At 41.7% G+C, this 21,570-nt stretch overlaps 1 protein-coding gene across 4 annotated transcripts in view; it reads left to right on the top strand.

The window, feature by feature from the left end:
* The window catches only part of NECTIN3 (nectin cell adhesion molecule 3), a 111,353-nt gene that overhangs the window by 18,538 nt on the left and 71,245 nt on the right, over nt 1-21,570 (top strand). For all 4 annotated transcript variants that reach the window (XM_061628099.1, XM_061628097.1, XM_061628098.1 and 1 more), the window contains exon 3: nt 19,666-20,004. In XM_061628099.1, the coding sequence (XP_061484083.1) occupies nt 19,666-20,004 (339 nt within the window). The remainder of the gene's footprint in view (nt 1-19,665; nt 20,005-21,570) is intronic.

Here is a 21,570-nt window from a genome sequence, read left to right as displayed (position 1 = left end):
ACATTCCTGTTTACCTAGGCATTTGATGGCTGAAAGCTAGCTCCTGGCAATCCTGTCATGATTAGCTGTGCAGCTATTTGACTTTTTAGTTATTATTACTGTTTCACAATGTATTTGAATGTGACTAAATGTTTTAAAGTTAATGCCCACAGGCTGCAAGCCTTATTTTGAACAAGAGAAATGCTGTTTTGTTTTAATGTATTTTAAGATCTGTTTTTATGATGTTTTCAAGTGTTTTTAGCGCTTTGTTTGCTGACCTGGGCTCCTGCTGGGAGGAAGTGTTGGAGAATTTTGTACTTCTCCTGTGGGTTCTTCACTGGGGGTCCCTTAAATAATAATCCTGAGACAGGCTTAAAGCAAAAAAGTAGGCCTTTATTAAAAACAAGCAACTGCTTGGAGGAGTTACACAGAGAACAAGTCTCTGTGAAATCCCCCCTTACATGATCCACACATCTTTCTTATATACTCTTTTCAAGGTAACATTGATTATACAATTGTCACATGATTATACATAAGCATATCTCAATCAGTACAATAACCTACGTCAATATACTTTATTTGGCATAAGCATAAGCATTATTATATCTTCTAAAATATGCAGGTCAAGATAACTTTTCCCTTCCTTTTCCATGAAACAACTACTCCAACCCCTTCCCTACATTTTCTTCATATCTCCTTTGATAGGTATTTGACCTCTAAAGCAAGCATATATTTATAACCTTTACTCTACTTCTTCTCTTAGCTTTATAAGTGCAATTTCAGCCATTCCACTAATACATTTTACTAATACATTTTGGGCCTAGCCACTTTGGAGAGCTCATGCAAACCTGAACCAAAAGAATTTCGCAACAGAAGGGCGGGATACAAATGAAATAATAAAATAAATAAATAAACAGCATTTTGTGATCTGAAATATGAAATTATTTACATGGCTATGGTTGGGAACACTTTAAAGATGAGAGAACTAGATCTAAAATATAAACTTGAGTAACTCTGACATCTTATATCAGAGGATCCAATGTTGGAAAATCATCGTAGCAACTGGAAACCTGGTATGGGAACTAAGAAATTACTTGCTAGCTGGAATCCTTGCATATAGACTGGGAACATAATTACTACACAATGTTAAAAAGATGGACTCATGCCTATCCTAGCTAATTAGGGCAAAGAGGGGAGAACTAGCAGAATAGGTAGTGTGTATCACAGAAAATAATCCATCTCGTTAGCCCTGAGGGAAGCAGTGGCAAGACTGTAATTTAAAAACATTAGATCCCACACTAGTCAGTCTTAAGTTTACAACTGTTACACAAGTAATGATGACCCTGTGGCAGAAGTTTCTAGATCAGGAGTTCTGAAAGTGTGCTCCATCAGCTTCATTTAGGTGGTCTACGGCAGTGACTCTGTTCAGCGGCGTAGCTGTTGTGTGAAGAACGGTAGGCACAGAAGCTGTGTGTGTCTGAAGAATGATGGTTGAAGTGGCTGCTACATTGTTCTTTGAAACCGGTGATCTGCCCAGAGGGTGAACAGGATAGACCTGCTAAAATATGGGGATGTTTTCTGGGTGATAGTTTGACAGTCCTAAGGAGGACAACCCTGTAAGTCTACTCATGTGTAAGTTATGCTATGAAAAGTGTCTCTGAGGCAGAAATTTGCTTTAGGGCTTTTTGCTGGGGTATACTTGAACCCCAGTGGTTTTCTGTTTCCACAAGGAAAATGGTAACTGATTGAAATTTGGGGACATTGTATAGGTTAAAATTTGTGACAGTGTTCTAATCTATATATTTATTAATTTTATATCCCACCCCTCCTCCCTAAAGGAGACCAGGTGGCAGACAAAATACTAAAAACTCTCTAAAACATCTTATAAACAGACTTTAAAATATATTAAAACAAAATCTCTTAAAAACATGTTAAAAGAAACATCTTGTTTAAAAAGGCTTTAAAAACCTCTTAAAAAGCAATTCCAACACAGATGCAGACTGGAATAAGGTCTCTACTTAAAAGGCTTATTGAAAGGGGAAGGTCTTCAGTAGGCACCGAAAAGATAATAGAGATGGTGCCCGTCTAATATTTAAGGGGAGGGAATTCCAAAGGGTAGATGCCACAGCACTAAATATCAGCTTCCTGTGTTATGCGGAATGGGCCTACTGATAAGATGGTATCTGCAGGAGAGCCTCACTTTCAGAACTCAGTGTTCACATGGATATATAAGGAATAAGATGACCTTTCAGGCATCTAGAAAGATATTCCTGTAGGTCTACTTATGTGGAAATTGCACAATGAGAAGTGCACCTCAGGTCAAAGTGGACCCCCAAAGTCAGCATGAATAAATTGATTTGCAGACAGGGAAATGTTGATTTAAAACAAATGAATATTCATTGATAGGCAAAAAAAGCCTTGCAGTTTAAGAATGTATCTGTAGCAAAAGAAAGCGATTTACTATAGGAAAGTAAATCACTAAAATTGCAAAGTAAATCAAGCATTTTTAAAGTGACAATTTGAACTATATCAACTATCTTAATATTGTTGCTTCCTCCCTTCTAAAACAAGATCAGCACAACACATGTCTTGTTTCTGTTATTTGGGCTGACTGCAGGTGTTGCCACCACGCACCATATGCTCAGAGGCACGTTACCAAATTCTTCCAAGCGGCACAGGAAGTGGATTAGACTGTGAAAGACCAACCTAAATTGTGTAGGGCAGTCCAATATCTCAGAGAGGAGGTCAGGTCTCCTGCTCCCCTGGTGCATTCACTATAGCTGCCCAATTTCCCTGCTTTTTAAAATTTGATAGAAATATATGTTGGCTATATGTACGTTCTTAAACTGCAAGGGGGGTTTTTTGCCCGAATTTCTCTACTTTTTAATCCGAGAGATAAGAAATGGGATCCTGTGCAAAGCTTGCTGAGAATGGATTGATCATTTGCATGCTTACTGAGTTCAATGGGATTTACTCCCCTGCAATCATACTTAGGATGGGTGAAATTGACTGGAGGGGAGGGGGAGGAGGGGGAGGAGGGGCAGAGTGGAGGAGAGAGATGGGAGGAAGAGGGAGGGGAGGAGGAAGGCAGGTTTGATCATTTGCATACTTATTGAGTTCAGTGGTATTTATTCCCCTGTCATGATGCTTAGGATAGGTGAAACTGACCATGAGGAAGGAGGGCTGAAGTGGGCAGGGGAGGAGGAAGAAGGAAGAGGGAGGGGAGAAAGAAGGGAGGGGGCAAGGAGGGGAAAGGCAGGTCAGATCATTTGTATGCTTATTGAGTTCAGTGGGTTTTACTCCCCTACAATCAAGCTTTGCATAGGTAAAACTGACCATGGAGAAGGGGGAGGGGAGAGGAGAGGGAAGGAGAGGCGAAGGAAGGGGGAAGGGATAGGAGGGAGGAGGAGGGGAGGGCAGGTTTGATAATTCGCATGCTTTTTGAGTTCAGTGGGATTTACTCCTGAACAATCATGCTTAGGGTAGGTAAAACTGACCTGGGTGAGGAGCAGTGAGGGGGGGAAGAGAGAGAGACCAGGGAAGGATGGGGAGGTGGAGGAGATTGAGTGGGCAGACACTGGGCAGAGGGAAAACCCCTTTTCTTACCAAAAGGAAAACATTGTGAACAGTATCATTGTTTTTCAGGGTTTCCCCCGTCTCTTTATTTTACAGCAGGCACATGTAGTCTCTCATCCAAATGTAAACCAAATCTGTCACCGGCCCATCCACACCAGTCCTTTATTTCACTTTAGACAGTCATGACTTCCCCGAAAAAATCCTGGGAAGTGTAGTGTGTGAAGGGTGCTGAGAATTGCTAGGATAGGCCCTATTCCCTTCACAGAGCTACAATTCCTACAAGAGACGCTGACAGTTAAACCACTCTGGACACTGGAGCTCTGTCAGAGGAATATTATTATTATTATTATTATTATTATTATTATTATTATTATTATTATTATTATCCCGCCCTTTTCCCAAAACTGGAACTCAAGGCGGCTTCCAGATAAAATAGATACATATAGTTACAAACATACAAAACTACTTTAAAAATCAGACTATTTGCAATATTAAAACCATTTAAACATACAGTTAAAATGAATCAAACTCAGTTAAACAGTAAAAAACAACACAGCAACCTCTGCAAGCCTCATCCCTTAAGGACCATTAGTTCTAAAAGCCTGTTAGAATAAAAAGGTCTTCACCTGCTGACGGAAGGACTGCAAGGAGGATACCATTCTTACCTCCCTGGGAAGGGAGTTCCAGAGCCTAGGGGCAGCCACCAAAAATGCCCTGTCTCTCGTCCCCACCACTCGTGCTTGTGAGGGTGTTGGAATAGAGAGAAGGGTCTCTCCTGAGGATCTTAGGGCCCGGGCAGGCTCATATAGGGAGATACGGTCTAACAAATAGCCTGGACCCAGGCCGTATAGGGCTTTATAGGTTATAACCAACACTTTGAATTGTGACCGGAAACAGACTGGCAGTCAGTGGAGCTGTTGTAACAGGGGAGTTGTATGATCTCTGTAACCAGCCCCAGTTAGCATTCTGGCCGCAGCTCGCTGCACCAGTTGAAGAAGAGGAGTTGTTTCACTCACTTTTGCCTCTGGTGCCACTCACCACTGGCATGTGGCCCCGGGAGATTGCCTAAATAGGAATGTGGTCCAAAAAATATTCCTCACCCCTGTTGTAGTGGGACATTACTGTCATGTGAGATATTACTGTTACAGGGTTACTTAATTCCTACCTTAAGGCAGAGAGGAGAGACAACTGATTCAAGAGTCCTAAAAGTAGGTCACATGTTCTCTCTTGCATGGGGCTTCTAAAACTTACTTTTCTCTCTTAAAAGCTGCTCAGGATCATTTTGTAAAAGGTTCCCAAAGTAATGCAGAAATTAGTAATTTAATAATAGCTGCTATACTGGATTCTTAGGCTATGGTGGTACTGTATGTTAGTATTATATTACTAAGTCCCATTGAATTCATTGGGACATATTTTTGAGTAAGCAAGCATGGGTTCATGCTGTTAGGAGGCAGAGGTTAGTTAGTGAGCATGAAAGCTTGTTGGACCCATTAGACTGAGGCACAAGTGTATATGGTGCTGGCAAAGTTTAGAGTGTTGAGTACATAGATGTAGCGTGTCTCCTGTTTATATGCAAGATGAAGCATCCCTCTCTTTCTGGGTAGCGATTACAGAGCACACGGATTGGTTGGAGCAGAAGCAGAGCCACTTTGTATGGGCTGGGGTAACCAGAAAAGGCATGCAAAGCCCAAGTTGAGTAACTCTGAATTGAGACATGTCTAGTCTGTCAGCAAGGGAACAGCTGCAGCACTGGGGGACTGGAGAAAACCTGCCCTTGGAGTGAGGATCTGAGCGTCTGGGTGCTTGCTTGCTCGCTTCTCTGGGTTGCTGTCTCGAGACAACTGAAGTCCCTTGTAAGGGCTGCAAGGACTGGGACCCCCTGCCTTACCCTGACTCCTGAGAGAGGCTGCAGTTAATCTTGCAGCCTCTTGCATCAGTCCTGGCTGGGTCAGGGGCATAAAAGCCCAGCTGCCCTTGGGGAGCCCCTTAGGGAGTCCTGCGGGTGAGAGCGTTACCCTCTTCCATTTTTGTTTTTACACCAATCTAGAGGAGATTGGTACTAGGGAGGGCATATGGCGAATGTGTAGTTCCTGTGCAGTGTGAGAACCTGTGCAGTGAACTGAATGATAGGAGAAAGTTGCCAGATGTCTTCAGCATGAGAGTCTGCAACTGGCAGAACGTTGGCCCTCCCTGGGTGTGAGACGGGGGGGAGAGTAGATGTGCCCTCTGTGAAAGATACTGAGTAAGTCTGACTGTTCCCAATTGTCTCAGAGACCTACTGGGATAACTGGTTCAGGCAGGTTTTGTTGGTGGGCTCTTGTTGGGTCTATATCAGGTGTTTAGGGGGAGTCTTAGTTAGGAGGGACATGGGTGATGCCACCCCAATTCCAGTGATCATAGAAGACGAGGCCAAGGCTGTCTGTGTGTTGTTCCTTGCTTCCACTCCTCTCATGGATGGGTTCCACGTTGCTCATCTGCTGTGCCAACTGGTCTGTGTGTGTTGTTTAACGCCAGATCGAGTACAATAAGACCACACTCATCCATGATTTGATTGTGGATGAAGATGCCGATTTGGTGTGCATTACCGAGACCTGGATGGGTGAGCTGGAAGAAGTTGATCTGACCCAGCTTTGCCCACTTGGATACTCGATGCAGCACCAGCATAGGCTGCAGGGATGGGGACGGGGGCAGGGGAGGAGTTGCTCTGGTCTACAGAATTTCCATCTCTCTCACCAGAAGACCACTCTGTCTTGGAGCTGGCTGTGAGGGCCTGCACCTGTTGTTGGGCCAAGGAGACATTAAAGTAGGGTTGCTGCTGGTGTACCATCCACCCTGCTGCCCGGCAGCTTTTCTGATTGAACTAGCGGAGGCTGCCTGGGCTGTGGTATTGGTGGAGCCCAGAATGATAGTCCTGGGTGATTTCAGTGTACATGCTGAAACTGCCTCTGGTGTTCCGGCTTGGGACTTCATGGCTTTCATGATGACCATTGGGCTGTCTCAAGTTGTCACTGGCCCAACACATAGGGCAGGGCACACCTTTGACTTGGTTTTTGCTCCAGATGGAGGAAGGGGCAGTCTGGAGATGGGGTGTGTGGATGTCACCCCATTTTCATGGTCAGACCACTTCCTGGTGAAGTTTAGACTTAATGCTCCGAACCTCCCTGGAGGGAGTGATGGACAGATCAATATAGTCCGCTCCCAGAGACTAATGGAATCCACAGGATTCTTGAATGCTCTGGGGGAGTTCCCAGTAGATAGAGCAGATGACCCTGTTGAAGCCCTTGTCATGCTGTGGAACAGTTAGGTGTGTTGGGCTGTTGAGACGCTTGCCCTGAGCGCCCTCTCCAGCATTGTGGAACCTGATTTGCACCTTGGTGCACCATTGAGCTAAGGGCAATGAAACAGACTGGATGACGGCTAGAGCGCAAGTGGCAAAAGACGTGCTGTGAGGCTAATCGGGCATGTGTAAAACATTGTAACCATGCCTACTGTGCAGTGGTAAGGGCAGTGAAGAAGGCCCACTTCTCTGCCACCATCGCATCCTCAAGTAGCCATCCAGTGGAGCTTTTCCATATTGTCAGAGGTCTGTTGACATCAACTCCAGGAAATGGAGTTTTAGACCCTTTGGAGACCCACTGTAAATTGCTTTCAAGGCACTTTGAGGTTAAAATTGCTTGTCTCCCTAGCAATCTTTATACCCCATCCACATCTACTGTAGTCCCCAATGAGGCGTGCAGTGCAACATCTGCTGCATCTTCTTGGGATTGGTTTCTGTTGATGCGGCCTGATGATGTGGACAAGGTGCTTGCAACGATGGGGCCAGTAACATGTCCTCTTGACCGTTGCCCTTCTTGGCTTATTAAAGCTTGCTGAAGGGGGGTTGACCAAGTGGATCTAGGGTATGGTCAATGCGTCATTGTGGGAGGGAGTGGTTCCAGCCACCTTGAAAGAGGCGGTGATCCGACCACTTCTGAAGAAGTCCACGCTGTGAAAAATGCCACCCAGTCGCAAATACCCCTTCTTAGGGAAGGTGATTGAGAGGGTTGTGGCACAGCAATTGCAAGTACTCTTGGATGAAACAGATTATTTTGTTCCATTCCAATCTAGGTTCAGGCCTGGTTATGGGACTTGAATCGGCCTTGGTCGCCCTAATGGAGGACCTTTATGGGGAGAATGACAGGGGAAGTGCAACCCTGTTATTCTTACTTGGTCTCTTGTCAGCTTTTGATACCATTGACCATGGTATCCTGGGCCAATGTGGTGAGGCACTGTTTTACGGTTGTTCTGATGCTATCTCCAGGGTTGTTTTCAGAGAATAGCATTGGGTGATTGTCTTTTGGGTCCCTGGCAGTTGTACTATGCAGGGTGCCATCTTGTCCCTCATGCTGTTTAACATCTGTATGAAGGTGGGAGCAGTCATCAGGAGATTTCGGGCGAGGTGTCAGCAGTACTCTGATGATACCCAGTTCTGTTTCTGTGTAACATCTGAATCGGGAGAGGCTGTGCAAGCCCTGGACTCAGTGGTGTGCTGGTTGAGGGCCAATAAACTGAGTCTGAATCCTAGCAAGACGGAGACACTGTGGGTTGATGGTTCCCGAGTTCGAATAATTGGTCAGTTGCCTACTTTGTCTGGGATTGTACTCCCTCTGAAAGAGCAGGTTTGTGGTCTGGGGGTTCTCCTCGATTGATCTTTGCCACTAGAGGCCCGGTGACCTCAGTGGCTTGGAGTGTCTTTTACCAGCTTCGGCTGGTAATACAGCTGTGGCCATTTCTGGATTGGGATAGTCTGATCACTGTTGTCCTTGTACTTGTGACCTCCAGGCTGGATTACTGTAATGCACTCTGTGTGGGGCTGCCCTTGAGAAGCTGCAGCTGGTACAAAATGCGGCAGCAAGACTGCTCACTGGGCAGGGTGTCATCAAGATGTCACTCTGCTGCTGAAAGAATTACACTAGCTACCTATTAGCTACTGGGCTAAGTTAAAGGTTCTATTTTTGTATACAAAGCCCCATACAGTTTGGAACCAGGAGACCTGAAAAACTGTCTTACCCTTTATGTACCCAGTCAATCACGGCACTCTGCCAGTGAGGGCCTCCTGCCGATGCTATCTTATTAGGAGATCCATTCCTCACAACATAGGAAACAGACCTTTAGTGTAGTGGCACCTACCCTTTGAAATTCCCTCCTTTTAAATATTAGACAGGCACCATCTCTTGTTATCTTTTCAGCACCTACTGAAGGCCTTCCTCTTTTAACAAACATTTAAAGTAGAGACCCTTATTCCAGTCTGCATCTGTTGGAATTGTTTTTTAATATATTTTAAAGCTTTTTTTAAACTGTGTTAAAATACAGTATGTTTTGTTTTAATCTGTTTTTAATAGTTACTTTGTTTTAATATGCTTTAAATTCTGTTTTTATGATGTTTTTAGTGCTTTTGTTTGCCGCCCTGGTCACCTACTGGGAGGAAGGGCCAGGATATAAATTTAATAAATAAATCATAAATAAATAAGTGTAGTTAGTACTTCTGAGAACTGCTACAAATTCATGAATGTTATGAGGACTGCATCTTTTTAAAGAGTAATTTATTCGTGCAAAGGAAGCCCTTAAAAATCAAAATATGTTGTCTGTGGTGGTATTAAACTAAGAAATCATGCCCTTACATAAACCAAACATAAGAGTATATTTAACCAAGGGTCTACAAATTATGACTGGACATGTTAGCCAGGTGTTTCTTGTAGTCACCTGTGAAGTCCAGTCTCATCATGATGAAAATGGAAATGGACTGCCTTCAAGTCAATCCCAACTTATGGTGACTCTATGAATAATGAATATTTACAATGTTTTCTGGTACAGGAATAAAAGGTTGGGAGTCTAGATTTTGGCCACTTAAGATGCTTATTTTTAATTCTCTGTCATAAGAATTACTACAAAAATGAAAGAATGACAAGTGGAAGTGCTATAGAAGAAGCTCCTGGGGTCAGACATAGTTGTTGTTGTTGCTGTAGTTGGATTTGGAACATTTCTCATTACATAAAACTGCATAATTCCTTAGTGTTGTCCCATGACTCCCATTTTTGGTTGTAAAACATGCTGGCATATATCTATAGTTTATGTACTCAAATTGCCTCTGCCAAATAGTTTGCAGTTTCCCCTTCCCATTGCACCTCCCCGCCACCACATCCCAGGCTAGAGAGAGGCTTTTCAGGGAATGCAAAAGGCTGCAGTTGGAAGGAGACAGGAGAGTACCATTCTGTGTGCTGAACTCACTCTTGCACTTTCTGGATCCAAGCCACTGAATAATAGTTAATATGTTCCAATTCTCAAATATATTTCATAGTAGTGAAAACAATGCTCATGAGTTTATAAGCTCAATTTTTTTATGTTAGAGAAATTTCTTGGAAGATATGGTTCCTAGAGACTTTTATTTAGAATGGCAAACAAGCTCTATATTATATATTTCTAGATCAGTTCCAGAATGCGGATTGTAGCTTAGTGGACCTGTACAGTTTTTTACTTTTTTAGAAATGGCAAATCTACTATGTACATAGACACAAAATAATATAACTTCACAGTGATAATGTTATATATTTTATTTCTCTTAATAGTGAAGTAATAAGGAAACAAAAATTAGTGACACTTCATTTCAAATTAGATTAAATGCTGTCTTGAAATTTTGAGTTACCATATTTAATTTATAAAAATATGGAGTTTATAGTAGCTCAATCTTCTTTATGCCTCTTATAATATGTTAACTTTGTTAGAAAAGCTGTATTCCAAATGTTTGTATACCAGTGCTTTATATCTGGTGTAACCAGAGATTTTCAGTTAATTGCTATTACCAGCTTTGCTGCTACTATTAATGTCATTGTAGATGCAAAATAGCTCCTTTTACACAGGCAGGGAACATATGTTTTTGTTTCAAAGCTATACTGCATCCAATAATATCATTAAAACCATGGTTTAGTGTTAAATGGATACGCCTCAGTGAGTCCCCATCCCCTCCTGCCAATTGACTGGCAGGAGTACTTCTACCAAGTTTGCTTTTAGTTGCAGAGAATTTCTACTTAGCATTATGTGCAAACCAAGAAACTCTCGTGAATAGCAAACATTGGGGGAGGACTGTAGCTCAGTAGTAGAGCTCATGCTTTGCATGAAAAAAGGTTCCAAATTCAATTCCTTTGCAATCTCCAGGTAGCATTGAGGAAGAATCCCTCTGAAACTCTGGAGCTGCTGCCAGTTAGTGATAACAATGCTAGATTAGAGGGACAAATTGTCTGAGACAGTATAAAGTAGCTTCCTTTGCTGCTGCTATGGTTAGTTGCAATTGCAAACAATAGGTTATGTAACTGGATTATTTTACTAACCATGGAATTAAGATTCTTCGAAGAAAAGGTAACCATGATGATCAGGAATCTTGAGCAACTCCCTTACAAGGAAAATTAGAGGGCCATATCCAACTGTGTAGCTCCACTTGTGCAACAGACTTCCAAGTAATGGGGTTTCCTCTTCCCCTTAGGCCCGCAAATAATTGGCTCTGGAGAGTTGGCGGACCCTCCAGAGCATATTTTGGGGGTGGGTTGGAGGGGAGAGGAAACAAAAGTCCAGTTGAGCCAGCAAAGTTTGGAGTTGTTTTGTGTAGAAAAGGGGGGGCACATATAAGATGTATCCAATTATGCATGGTATGGAGAAAGTGGATAGAGTTTTCTGCCTCATAATATTATAAGCTAGGCCATCCAATGAATCTGAATGGTGGAGATTCAGGGCACATTAAAGGAAGTATGCTATACAGTGCATAGCTAAAACTGTGGATTTCACTACCACAAGATGTGATGGCCACTAACTTATGTGGCGCTTGTGTTTAAAGAGGATGGAAAAAATTTAGGGATAATAAAGCTATTAGTGGCTTCTGGTCATGGTGGATGTACCTCCTCCAGAATCAGAGACACTATGCCTTTGAATGTCAGTCGCTGGGGGAACAGCAAGGGGAGAAGGGTATTGCAATAATGTCTGTTTGCGGACTTTCCTTAGACATCTGGTTGGCCACTCTGGGAAATGGGATACTGAACTAAAATAGATCTTTGGTCTGATTCAGCAATGCTGCTATTATGCTTAAAACTGAAAATAAGCTTGGTAGAAGAAGTCCTCCTAGCTACATGGAAAGAGATGGAGGAACATGCAAGGCTAACACTGTTCAAACCAGGCCAATGCAAACTTGTGTGTTTGCCTTGACAGTTTCTTCTGAATCTTGTGTAGTTGGTCAGACAAGTTAATAAATTCTTTCAATTTCCTCAGAAGCCAAAACCTGGTTCCGGTTCCGGTTGTCGGCGTTGGGTGAGTCTTTTCCTTCAGTCGACTCCGGCTTTTGCTAATATAAGTTCCAAATACTCACATTTTCGACGTAAATCAAGAGACTCTACAACAAAGAATTGCTTTAACAACCTCGTAATTTAACATCCTATTTGGCTGGAGAAAATAAGCAGGGGCCATGTGCTAATCAGTGCTAATCAGTCGCAGCACTTGAATCTGCTTTAAACTGCCTACGCCTACGCCTACGCAGTCAAACAGTCAAGAGTTATGTGCTAAGAATTAGTGATAAGAGCATAAGAATTATAGCCAGATAATGGTACTAACAAGGAAAGAGAGACAAGCATTGGGACTTTCCCCTCCTTCAGAAAGTTTATCAGATAAAAAAACGAATAAGAAAAGGAAGAGACGAGAGAAGGCTACGCAAGAAATCTCCCCTTTACCAGAACAGACTAGAAACTCACCTGAAGAATTAAGGGGACAACAAAAAAATACGAACTTTTTTCCAATTAAATTATACCAGTATATTGATCTGGATAGCCGGCAAGCTGCACTCTCCCCTTCGGAATGGGCCCTACCCATTAGTGGCTTTGTTCATAGCTCATTAATGATTCCATCTGCTCTGAGTCTGGCTGATGAAATAACTCTGGCTGAAAATCAAAATTCACCTAACACATTAAGGGTTCAAGGAGCCAGTTGTAAGGTGACTCTTCCAGAAACAAATGAACAGTCTTTTTGTAATCCCTCCCATGTAACTTTTGACTTACCCTAAGAAGTCCCCCCCCCCCGACCAGAATGTCTGTATATTACAACAAGCGGAAGTGGGTTCCTTTGCCGATAGGCCTTTAAATCATGTCGGCATTTCTGGTTCGGATTCTAAACCCACTCACCCCGTTCTAACAGATGATTTTCCTGGGCAAGGCCTGTCTTTAAAAGGTTGGCTGTTTATGCTGGCGACAGAGCTGGAGCATGTCAAAGCATATCTGAAGGAATGTAATTTGCTTTTAACCCTTTTAGTCACTGTAAAACAAAAATTACAAACCCCCCAGCTGAATAATACTTACGCTTACACCGCCAAGCCTTCTGTGACTGTAGCGCCGCCCAGGAAAAGGACTACTCGGCCGAAAAAAAAGCGACCGTTACTCCAGATACAAAAGAGCAAAAACTTAAAGTCCTATAAACCATCCCGAAGAAATAGGATGAATTTCAAGAAACTCTTTAGATTGTTGGACAATATACCAGACAAGGGTTGAATGAAGTCAAGCCCGAAGTCGGGAAAGCATCCCTCTTCAGACCGTCCTTATGTTTCTTCTGAAGGTGGAGTCAAACTACCCTCTCCTTTTCCCGTTGCGGAGGGGTCCAGCTTTATTTCCCCCGAGAACCCTGTCTGTTTTATTCCCCATCAGGACCCTTGGCAAGACGCTCTAGAGGGAGCACAGACAAAACTGAATATTGCGTCCTCAGAGGTAACGCCTCGATGGAAACTTGATTTGAACAGATGTAAATTGGTTTTTGAAAATTACCCCAAGCTGTGGGGTCATATTCGGCCAGACAGCAGGAAAAGACGCTTCATAAATACTGTAAGAAATGTGATGTCACTACCTTTAAGTTTTAGCGACATTAATCAGGTAGAATATCTCTATTATAATGTCAACAACGCCCGTGCGGTGGTTACTTTTATTTCACAGGAGGTTGCCAATCAATTATGGCTTAACAAAGATTCACTGGCTTAGGCGGGTATAGCTACTCTAAGATTCTTTGAAAATCAAGCACCACCTAGTGGTCTAACCTTCTACTCCCGCCAAGCCCAAAATAGTCACTCAATGTCCCACTCAATGTCCCACTATAACCCCGGCCTGTTGATTGACCTGGATTTTCATGATCAAACGGGAAGAAACGAAAACTCTATTATAGTCCCTGGAAAACAGGTTATGAGCAAGGACCCAAAAGATCATCTTTGTCTTCAATCCATAGACTCACGGTCGATAAACCCACTGAACTTGATGAAAGGGACGACCAATTTGATCTCCCCGGAGGTTATGATTGAGGGAAGAGATATTATTACCACTTTGCCATTGGGCCCTGTGCAAACCGTGAACAACGAGAGGAACCATCGGGTGGAGCGGCTAGAGGACTATAGAGAATGAAGAACAAGCGCTGCTTCAGTCTTTCAGTAACTTACCAGCGAATGATCGGGATGGAATTTTAAATAGACTAGTTCAACTTAGTTTACGCCTATCTGTAATCCATGAGCAGAAAGAGGGGGTTCTGACCACACCCCTAGAAAGAAGCTTCGAGGTGGAGAATGAGTCGAAAGAACAGATATCAACGGAACAAACTTCATACCAGGCATTTCATATGACATCTTCTCCCCCGGTGTTACAATGAGGGAGTTCATCTGCTAGGATGTCATTTATTACACGACCCAAGAAAGGACATAATTGCTCTTCCATCTCGACGGATGTAATTAACATAGACTGACAGATGACGATTCTTTCCTGGAACATAATGGGTTGGTCTAATAAGTTTATGGAGGTAGACCTGTCCCCTTTTTTGTTAAATTTTAAGATCATATGCCTCCAGGAAACATGGGCGTTGACAGATTCTTCAATGTTTCTAAATGGCTTCCGAGCTTTTACTCTCCCGGCGATTAAATTTAACAGTAAAGGAAGGGGTAGTGGAGGCCTCTGTATTTTCATTTCTACGGATTTATTCGTAGATATTCAAATCTTAAACCCAAACTGTGATCACTATGTTCAAGGTGTGAGGATAACAGGATCCTCTTCAGATGCTCTCATTATCATAAATGCCTATTTACCCCCTTTTATAGCCAGAAGACTAGCTCCCGGATGTATTTGGGATAAATTATCAGAGTTTCTATCATTTGTTGAATCTCAATTCCCTTTTGATAGGATAATACTTTGTGGGGATTTTAACGCTAGACTGGGTCCTGGGTGCACTGACGGTCCTTCATCGAACCAGGGCCCGGCCCCTGCCATCCCCCTAAATACTAGGATCTCTCAAGATCAGATCATTAACAAACAAGGCCTGAAGTTAATAGAACTTATTCAAATACATCACCTGGAGAGTTTACATCGCTCAGCCATAGACTTGTCCAAAGGTGCATTTACATTCCTTTCACCTAGAGGAGCTAGTGCTATAGATTTTACGTTTGTCTCAAGGTCTCTAATACCAGAGGTTCTTAAGTTTTCAGTATTAAACAGAATTGAGAGTGACCACTTCCCCACCTTGACAGTATTGAGTTTAGGCCACCCTTTTCCTTTTACTGTCTTATCCCACCAGGCAGGCCTCCAAATAGCCGATCGTAGAGTCCGTTGGTCTCCAATTTTAAATACCTCTGTCTCGCAATTTTTGGATAGCAGTATTATGCTTGCTCTTAGGAGAGAAGCTATGGACCCTGAGACAGATGCACTTAATTCTTATCAACATATTATCACTCTTTTGAAACCTATGTTGATTCAGAGAGCCCCCCTCAAGGCTGCTCCGCCCTTGAGTAAGAGGTGGTTTGACCAGGATTGTAAAAATGCTAAGCGCCAATTAGTTAATTTTGCACGTAGAACAATAAGGGTTCCAACCCCATTCCGTCGTGCTCACCTTGCCCATCTGCGCTCCTCTTATAAGCTATTGCTAAGACAAAAAAAGGCTCTGTTTATGAATGCGCAATGGCAACAGCTCAATCAAGCGCTGTTGGATGGAAATGAGCATCTGTTTTGGGATATGGTAGCTGGTGGGTCTCGATCCAATAGTCATTTTATAACTGATCAAATTTCTGCCTCAGGGTGGTATGATCGTTTTACCAAACTCTACACCTCTGCTGATATTTCTGGCCCTCCCCTGCTTTTTAAGGAGTTGTTCTATTCTGATTGGCCACCGGTTACAGTAACCCAAATCCATGTTCTTATTTCCTCGTTGAAAAAGGGCAAGGCCCCGGGAGAAGATATGATACCACCTGAACTTCTTACTAATTTCCCAGACTGGTGGGCACCCATTTTTGCCAAGTTGTTCACCCAGATTAATACCACAGGCATTATGCCGGAGGGCTGGAAGCAGAGCATTGTTATCCCTATCTTTAAGAAGGGCCAGAGACAAGATCCAAATAATTACCGGCCCATTAGCCTATTGGACATTGGACCTAAGTTATATAGCAAACTCCTTTTGCTCAAATTAGAGGAGTGGGAAACAGCTAATGGGGTTATCTATCCGGAACAAGCTGGGTTCCGGAAAGGGCAGAGTACCATCGATCACTGCTTTACCCTATATTTCTTAGCTAGACAATCGATGCTGTGTCCTACAAAACATCTTTATGCCGCCTTCGTCGACCTGGCGGCTGCTTTCGATTCAATAGATAGAGGTCGACTGTGGGACAAGCTTGCTCGATCTAATATTGATAAACGCCTTCTATATTTGATCAAGGAATTGTACTCTAATAACAGCATGAGAATAAGAGTGGGAAACAATTTAACAACCAATTCTGGCAAATAAGGGTGTAAAACAGGGCTGTCTTCTTGCACCCACTTTATTCAACCTTTACTTGAATGACATCGTTACTGAACTGGCGGGTCCATCATATTTTCCTCCCTCTATGGGAAGTAGGAAGGTTACAATGTTATTATATGCGGACGACATGATACTTTTATCTCTTACCCCTATAGGCCTAAGGAGATTACTGGCGCATTTGGATGTTTATTGTAAAAAGGAACAATTACAAATCAATTACCAGAAAACTAAGATTATGGTTTTCGGGAAAAGATTTAGTAAACACAAATGGGTTATAGGAGATCATCCAATAGAACAATGTCGTTCCTTTAAATATCTAGGGATCCAGTTCCAAGATACTCTCTCCTGGAAAAACAAATTGCTGCCACTAAACTATCAGCCACTAGGTCTGCCGGGGCAATTCTCAGATTCTATAGGACCGTGGGGGGTTATCTTGTGGCCCCTGCTCTGAGAATTTTTCAATACAAGGTTTTACCTCAGATTCTATATGGGGCGGCTATATGGGGTTGGGAAGTCTCTTCCTTCCCTTCCCTAGAAGCCATTCAAAATAGTTTCATTAGACAGCTTATGCGCTTACCTCCTGGCACTCCTTCCGCGTTCTTATGAGCCGAATCTGGCCTTTTTCCCATGAGTGCCCAGATCCATAAATCCTTGTTAACGTATTGGACATCGTTAACTAACGCAACTGCTAAGACTTTGGCGAAGGCCTGTTTTGATCTGGCCGTGTTGGCCAGTCATTGGCACTCTAGATTTTCGATTATATGCCAGCAATATCATATCGTACCTCTGCCCTTTTCTTTACTGAATAAAGGTAAATTGCGAGAACAAATAGAACGACATTGTATATGGTTGGATAGGTTAGCAATTTCCAACTCTAAGTTCTCAAAGTGGTATGGCACATTTAAATCTGATCATCTAATGGCTAAGTACCTGTCGAATCTTTTATCTGTACGTCTGAGACACGCTTTCACAGCTTTAAGATTGCAGACAATGCCTAGTGCTTTCATGTCTGGCTGTCATCAACAGATTCCGCAGTGCCAGAGGTTGTGCATTTGCCTTTCGGGAAAGGTAGAAGATCTGCCCCATTATCTACTCGAATGCCCACTCTACTCACACCCAAGACTTAAATACCTTGATCCCTTGATCAAGTGTTTGGGTTCTTATGGTGAAGAACAAATTATATACTCTCTTCTTGCTGATACTGATTTCATGGTCACCTATAGGGTGGCCCATTTTGCCCTGGCTGCTCAAAAGTTGAGGGCCAAGCACCTTATAAATCAGGGGTTTTAGGGCTTTCAGAGGCTGTTGGGTTTTTTTTACAGTTTTTTACGGTTTTAATTGTGTTATTTTTAGAGTTTAACATATTTTATTATTAGAGCTGGTGGTTTTGTGTAATAATTGTTTAATTACAGAATTATAAATGTTTAAATGTTGTGATGGCCTATGGCCTGGCAATAAACTTATCTATCTATCTATCAGAAGCCAAAACAATTACTATACCGTCACCTTGGCCGCTGAACTTCTCACCCTTTCATTCTCCCTTCTGTCTGTGGGGCAGCCTTCATTAGTTAATGATTTGTATTATACTTCCTCAATAAAATTCTTTTTCTGGAAAAGTTCTGGTCTTCTAGTTGCTGGAAGCCTCAGGAGGGGAGAGTGTTCTTGCACTCAGGTCCTGCTTGCGGGCTTCCCCCAGGCACCTGGTTGGCCACTGTGAGAACAGGATGCTGGACTAGATGGGCCACTGGCCTGATCCAGCAGGCTCTTATGTTCTCTTTGCCCCCTGGGCATCTTGACTAAATTAACCAAAGTTGTGCATGCTGTACTGCTCTATATTTGTCTACCGTGAATCTATTGATTCTGCTTCCATAATATACCAATGTTTTTCTTGTTATGAAATGTTTCATACTTGGAAAAACTTACTGGGAGTTTCATGGGTGGGTGCGGCCCCATAACATCACCCCATTTGTGACCCTGCTTATTTAGAAAGATGCAACTAACCAAATAATATTTTGTGTCTGGGGGTTGCCAGGGTCATTGGTGGAAGAAAAAAAGAGCTGACAAAATCCAAAATGGTGGTATCTATTCAGGAACGGTTCATTATTGGTTTATTAGATCCAATACAAATGGTCAAAGATTATACAGTGTTCTGAACTGGATAAACATAAATGTGTTCTGTAATGTTGCCTCCCCAGCTTCTTTAACAAATAACTGTGGAGATGTCTTAATTGTCATAGAAATAGCGTATATTTAATTTTGATTCAATAGTGATAGCAATAATGTAAAAGAGAATCTTGAAATTGGAACTCTGTGCATGTACAAGGAAGCATAATGAAGAAATTGGCAAATGTTATTGTAATATTTTAATAATGTAATGTCTTGTACTGAAATGTTAATTGGGTTGTGTTAGTTTTAAATACCTGATACAGGTAATATTTTATTTCAGAGTCAGTTGAGCTGAAAGTTGGTGAAAACCACATACCAAACCATTTCATTTTAGAGTACATTATTGCTATTGCTGTTGAACCAAAATTAAAAATATAAACTGGGTGATACCCAATGTCAGTCATACACATAGACCCATTGAAAACAGTGGACTTAAGTAACAAGCTGGGTATCACCCACTAGAACTCTCCACATAACATTACAGAATACATTAATTTGTGTTTATTGAGTATAGAAAATTAATATATGACCATTTGAAAAGTACTGGAGCCAACATACCAGTTTTGGAACTGATTCCATTTTGGATTTTTGCAACAATGTTGCTTTTTTATTTCTGCCAATAAATACAATTTTAAATAAATAATGCTATTGTTAATAAAAAATTATGCCAGCAAAATGGATGAACTCTCAGTATGGAACCTGTCTATTTCTGTATCAGCTCTAATCTGGACAATCTATTCTCCTCCAGTATAAAGCCAAAGTCGCAGTGGGAAATGGTTCACCTTGCATATAAGTTCTCTCCCTTAAACCCACCCCCCATCATTGGTGTTCTGGAAGGGCTTCTTCCCTGCATATAGAGATGTGCCTCCCAAGCCATTATGCCTGAATTTTATCTTCTACTCTAAACTCTATATTGTAGCATTACTAGCAGACCATTGCTAAAATTACCAATAGATCTAGAAAGTCATTCTGTTAAGTAAAATGGCAATTAATAGCAGCTAAACTTTTAAATACATGTGGAGTGAATGATAAAATAGAACAAACTTTCCTACAGGAATAATATGTGTGATGCAGCTTGACTAATGTTTTGTTCTTCTTTTTTACTCCCCTTGCCCTCTTCAGGTGCCTTAGCTGGACCAATAGTTGATCCACATGTGAAAGCAGTATGGGGGAAGAATGTTACACTGAAATGCATAATTGATATAAATGAAACATTAACACAAATTACATGGGAGAAGATCCATGGAAAGACTGCACAGACTATTGCTGTTCATCATCCTGAATATGGATTTTCCGTTCAAGGAGAATATCAAGGAAGAGTATCACTTAAAAACTCCTCGCTTACAGATGCATCAATCATCCTAACAAATATTACCTTCTCTGATTCTGGAGAATATGTATGCAAAGCAGTTACATTTCCTCTAGGAAATTCCCAGTCATCAACAACAGTAGCTGTATTGGGTATGCTTGTTTCATATTTATTTGCAGTCATTTCACCCAAAATGTTTGAAGATCTGCATTAAAATTGGAGCTTACAATAAGTGTTAAGAGCACAAGAATTGCAACATGTTTCACTTTTGTTTCAGTACATCTTGAAAGCCCTTTTTGCTTTGATTAGGAAATCAACTAACTAGAACAGTGGATTTCAAACTACAAAAAATCCCCACAGCCTTATTCTTCCAGATCTTTTGGTTATTTTATTCTTCAAGATATTTCAATTTTGCAGTGTTTTTTCTTTTGTTAAATTTTATCCTCTCATAAACTACCATGGAATCATTATTGAAAAAAAGGCAGTATAATATACCTAAATATATTATCAAAATAAACTATATTCCAGGGAGCCCTGAGTTTCCTTAGGTAACTTAACAATGGTTCCTCACAATGAAAATGGTAATGGTCAACAAGGTTTCTTGAATGACAATTTGACCATCATTCTGATCTTCCTGTACAGTGTGGAGCTGCAGAAGAATGCAGTGTGGCATGAGTGCTGTGGGCCAATAGCTTCAGCTTATATGCTGCTTCTGTGTATACTAGCTATCTTATTACATTTTAAGTCAAATCAGATGGGCTTTGCTCAGGCATTTTAAACTGGTTTTATGGCCTCTATCTGCTTTTTTAGATTTATAATTATTTCCTCTTGGTTATTTTTATTGTACTGTATTGTCTTATGCTGTAGTTTTGTACGCTGACCTGGAATACAGGATGATGGGCTGTTTAGAAAAAATTTAAATATATAAATAAAATAAATACTGTACATAAGCCCTTGGTAAGAATTGCCTACTTATCTGATGATCTGCCATTACTTGGTGACATTTTATAAAATACACATGGTCATCAGAGGGAGCATGTTATGGCTTCTTTAATGAATGAAGGCAATATGTTTTAATCTCTGAAGTATTTGTTTAGAATAATGATATTTAGCTAGGGGTTTGCATGGTATTATCTGGAAGTTTGTGTCTTCTGTCATAACCCTTTGGACTGCAAAGAAATAACTCGAGGGCAATTTCTTGCAAGGGCACTTATGACTTGGCTGCAGCCCTTCACAAGCAGATCAGCTTGAGAGGTATGTCTGAAACGTCCACATCCTCAAAAGATCTACACATCTGTAAAATGTCAGTTTCTAAACTTATACCAGACAGGCTTCAGTCTGGCAGGGCAAACTGTAGTCCTTGTTGCATGTAAATCTACTTAAGGCTAAATATTCTCAGAATGTTTGTCCAATCATCCCAAGGAACATTGCAGAGGAAATTTGTATTTAATGTGGAGGTTCTCCCTTTTCTCAAGGGGAAAAGCTCATCAGGACAAAGTTTTTGAATTGTAACTGTGGTTTCCAAGGGGAAAAAAAGCTGCTATGGGTGAGTCTTCAGATCCTTTTCTGCTTAATCTTAGTTTATATAACCTTTTGGATGTTGTAAAGAAGTGCTGCAGCCCACTGCATGAAGCAGGGTACATCAGTCTATGATCTACTTTAAGAGTTCTCCAGGCATTGTAAATAAGCAAAACATGACCCATCTTTTCTTAAGCTGT

The sequence above is a fragment of the Rhineura floridana genome, chromosome 5, assembly GCF_030035675.1.
Source record: "Rhineura floridana isolate rRhiFlo1 chromosome 5, rRhiFlo1.hap2, whole genome shotgun sequence".
NCBI lineage: Eukaryota > Metazoa > Chordata > Lepidosauria > Squamata > Rhineuridae > Rhineura > Rhineura floridana.
Note: the sequence above shows the minus strand (reverse complement) of the source record. Positions and strands in the feature narration are given on the sequence as shown.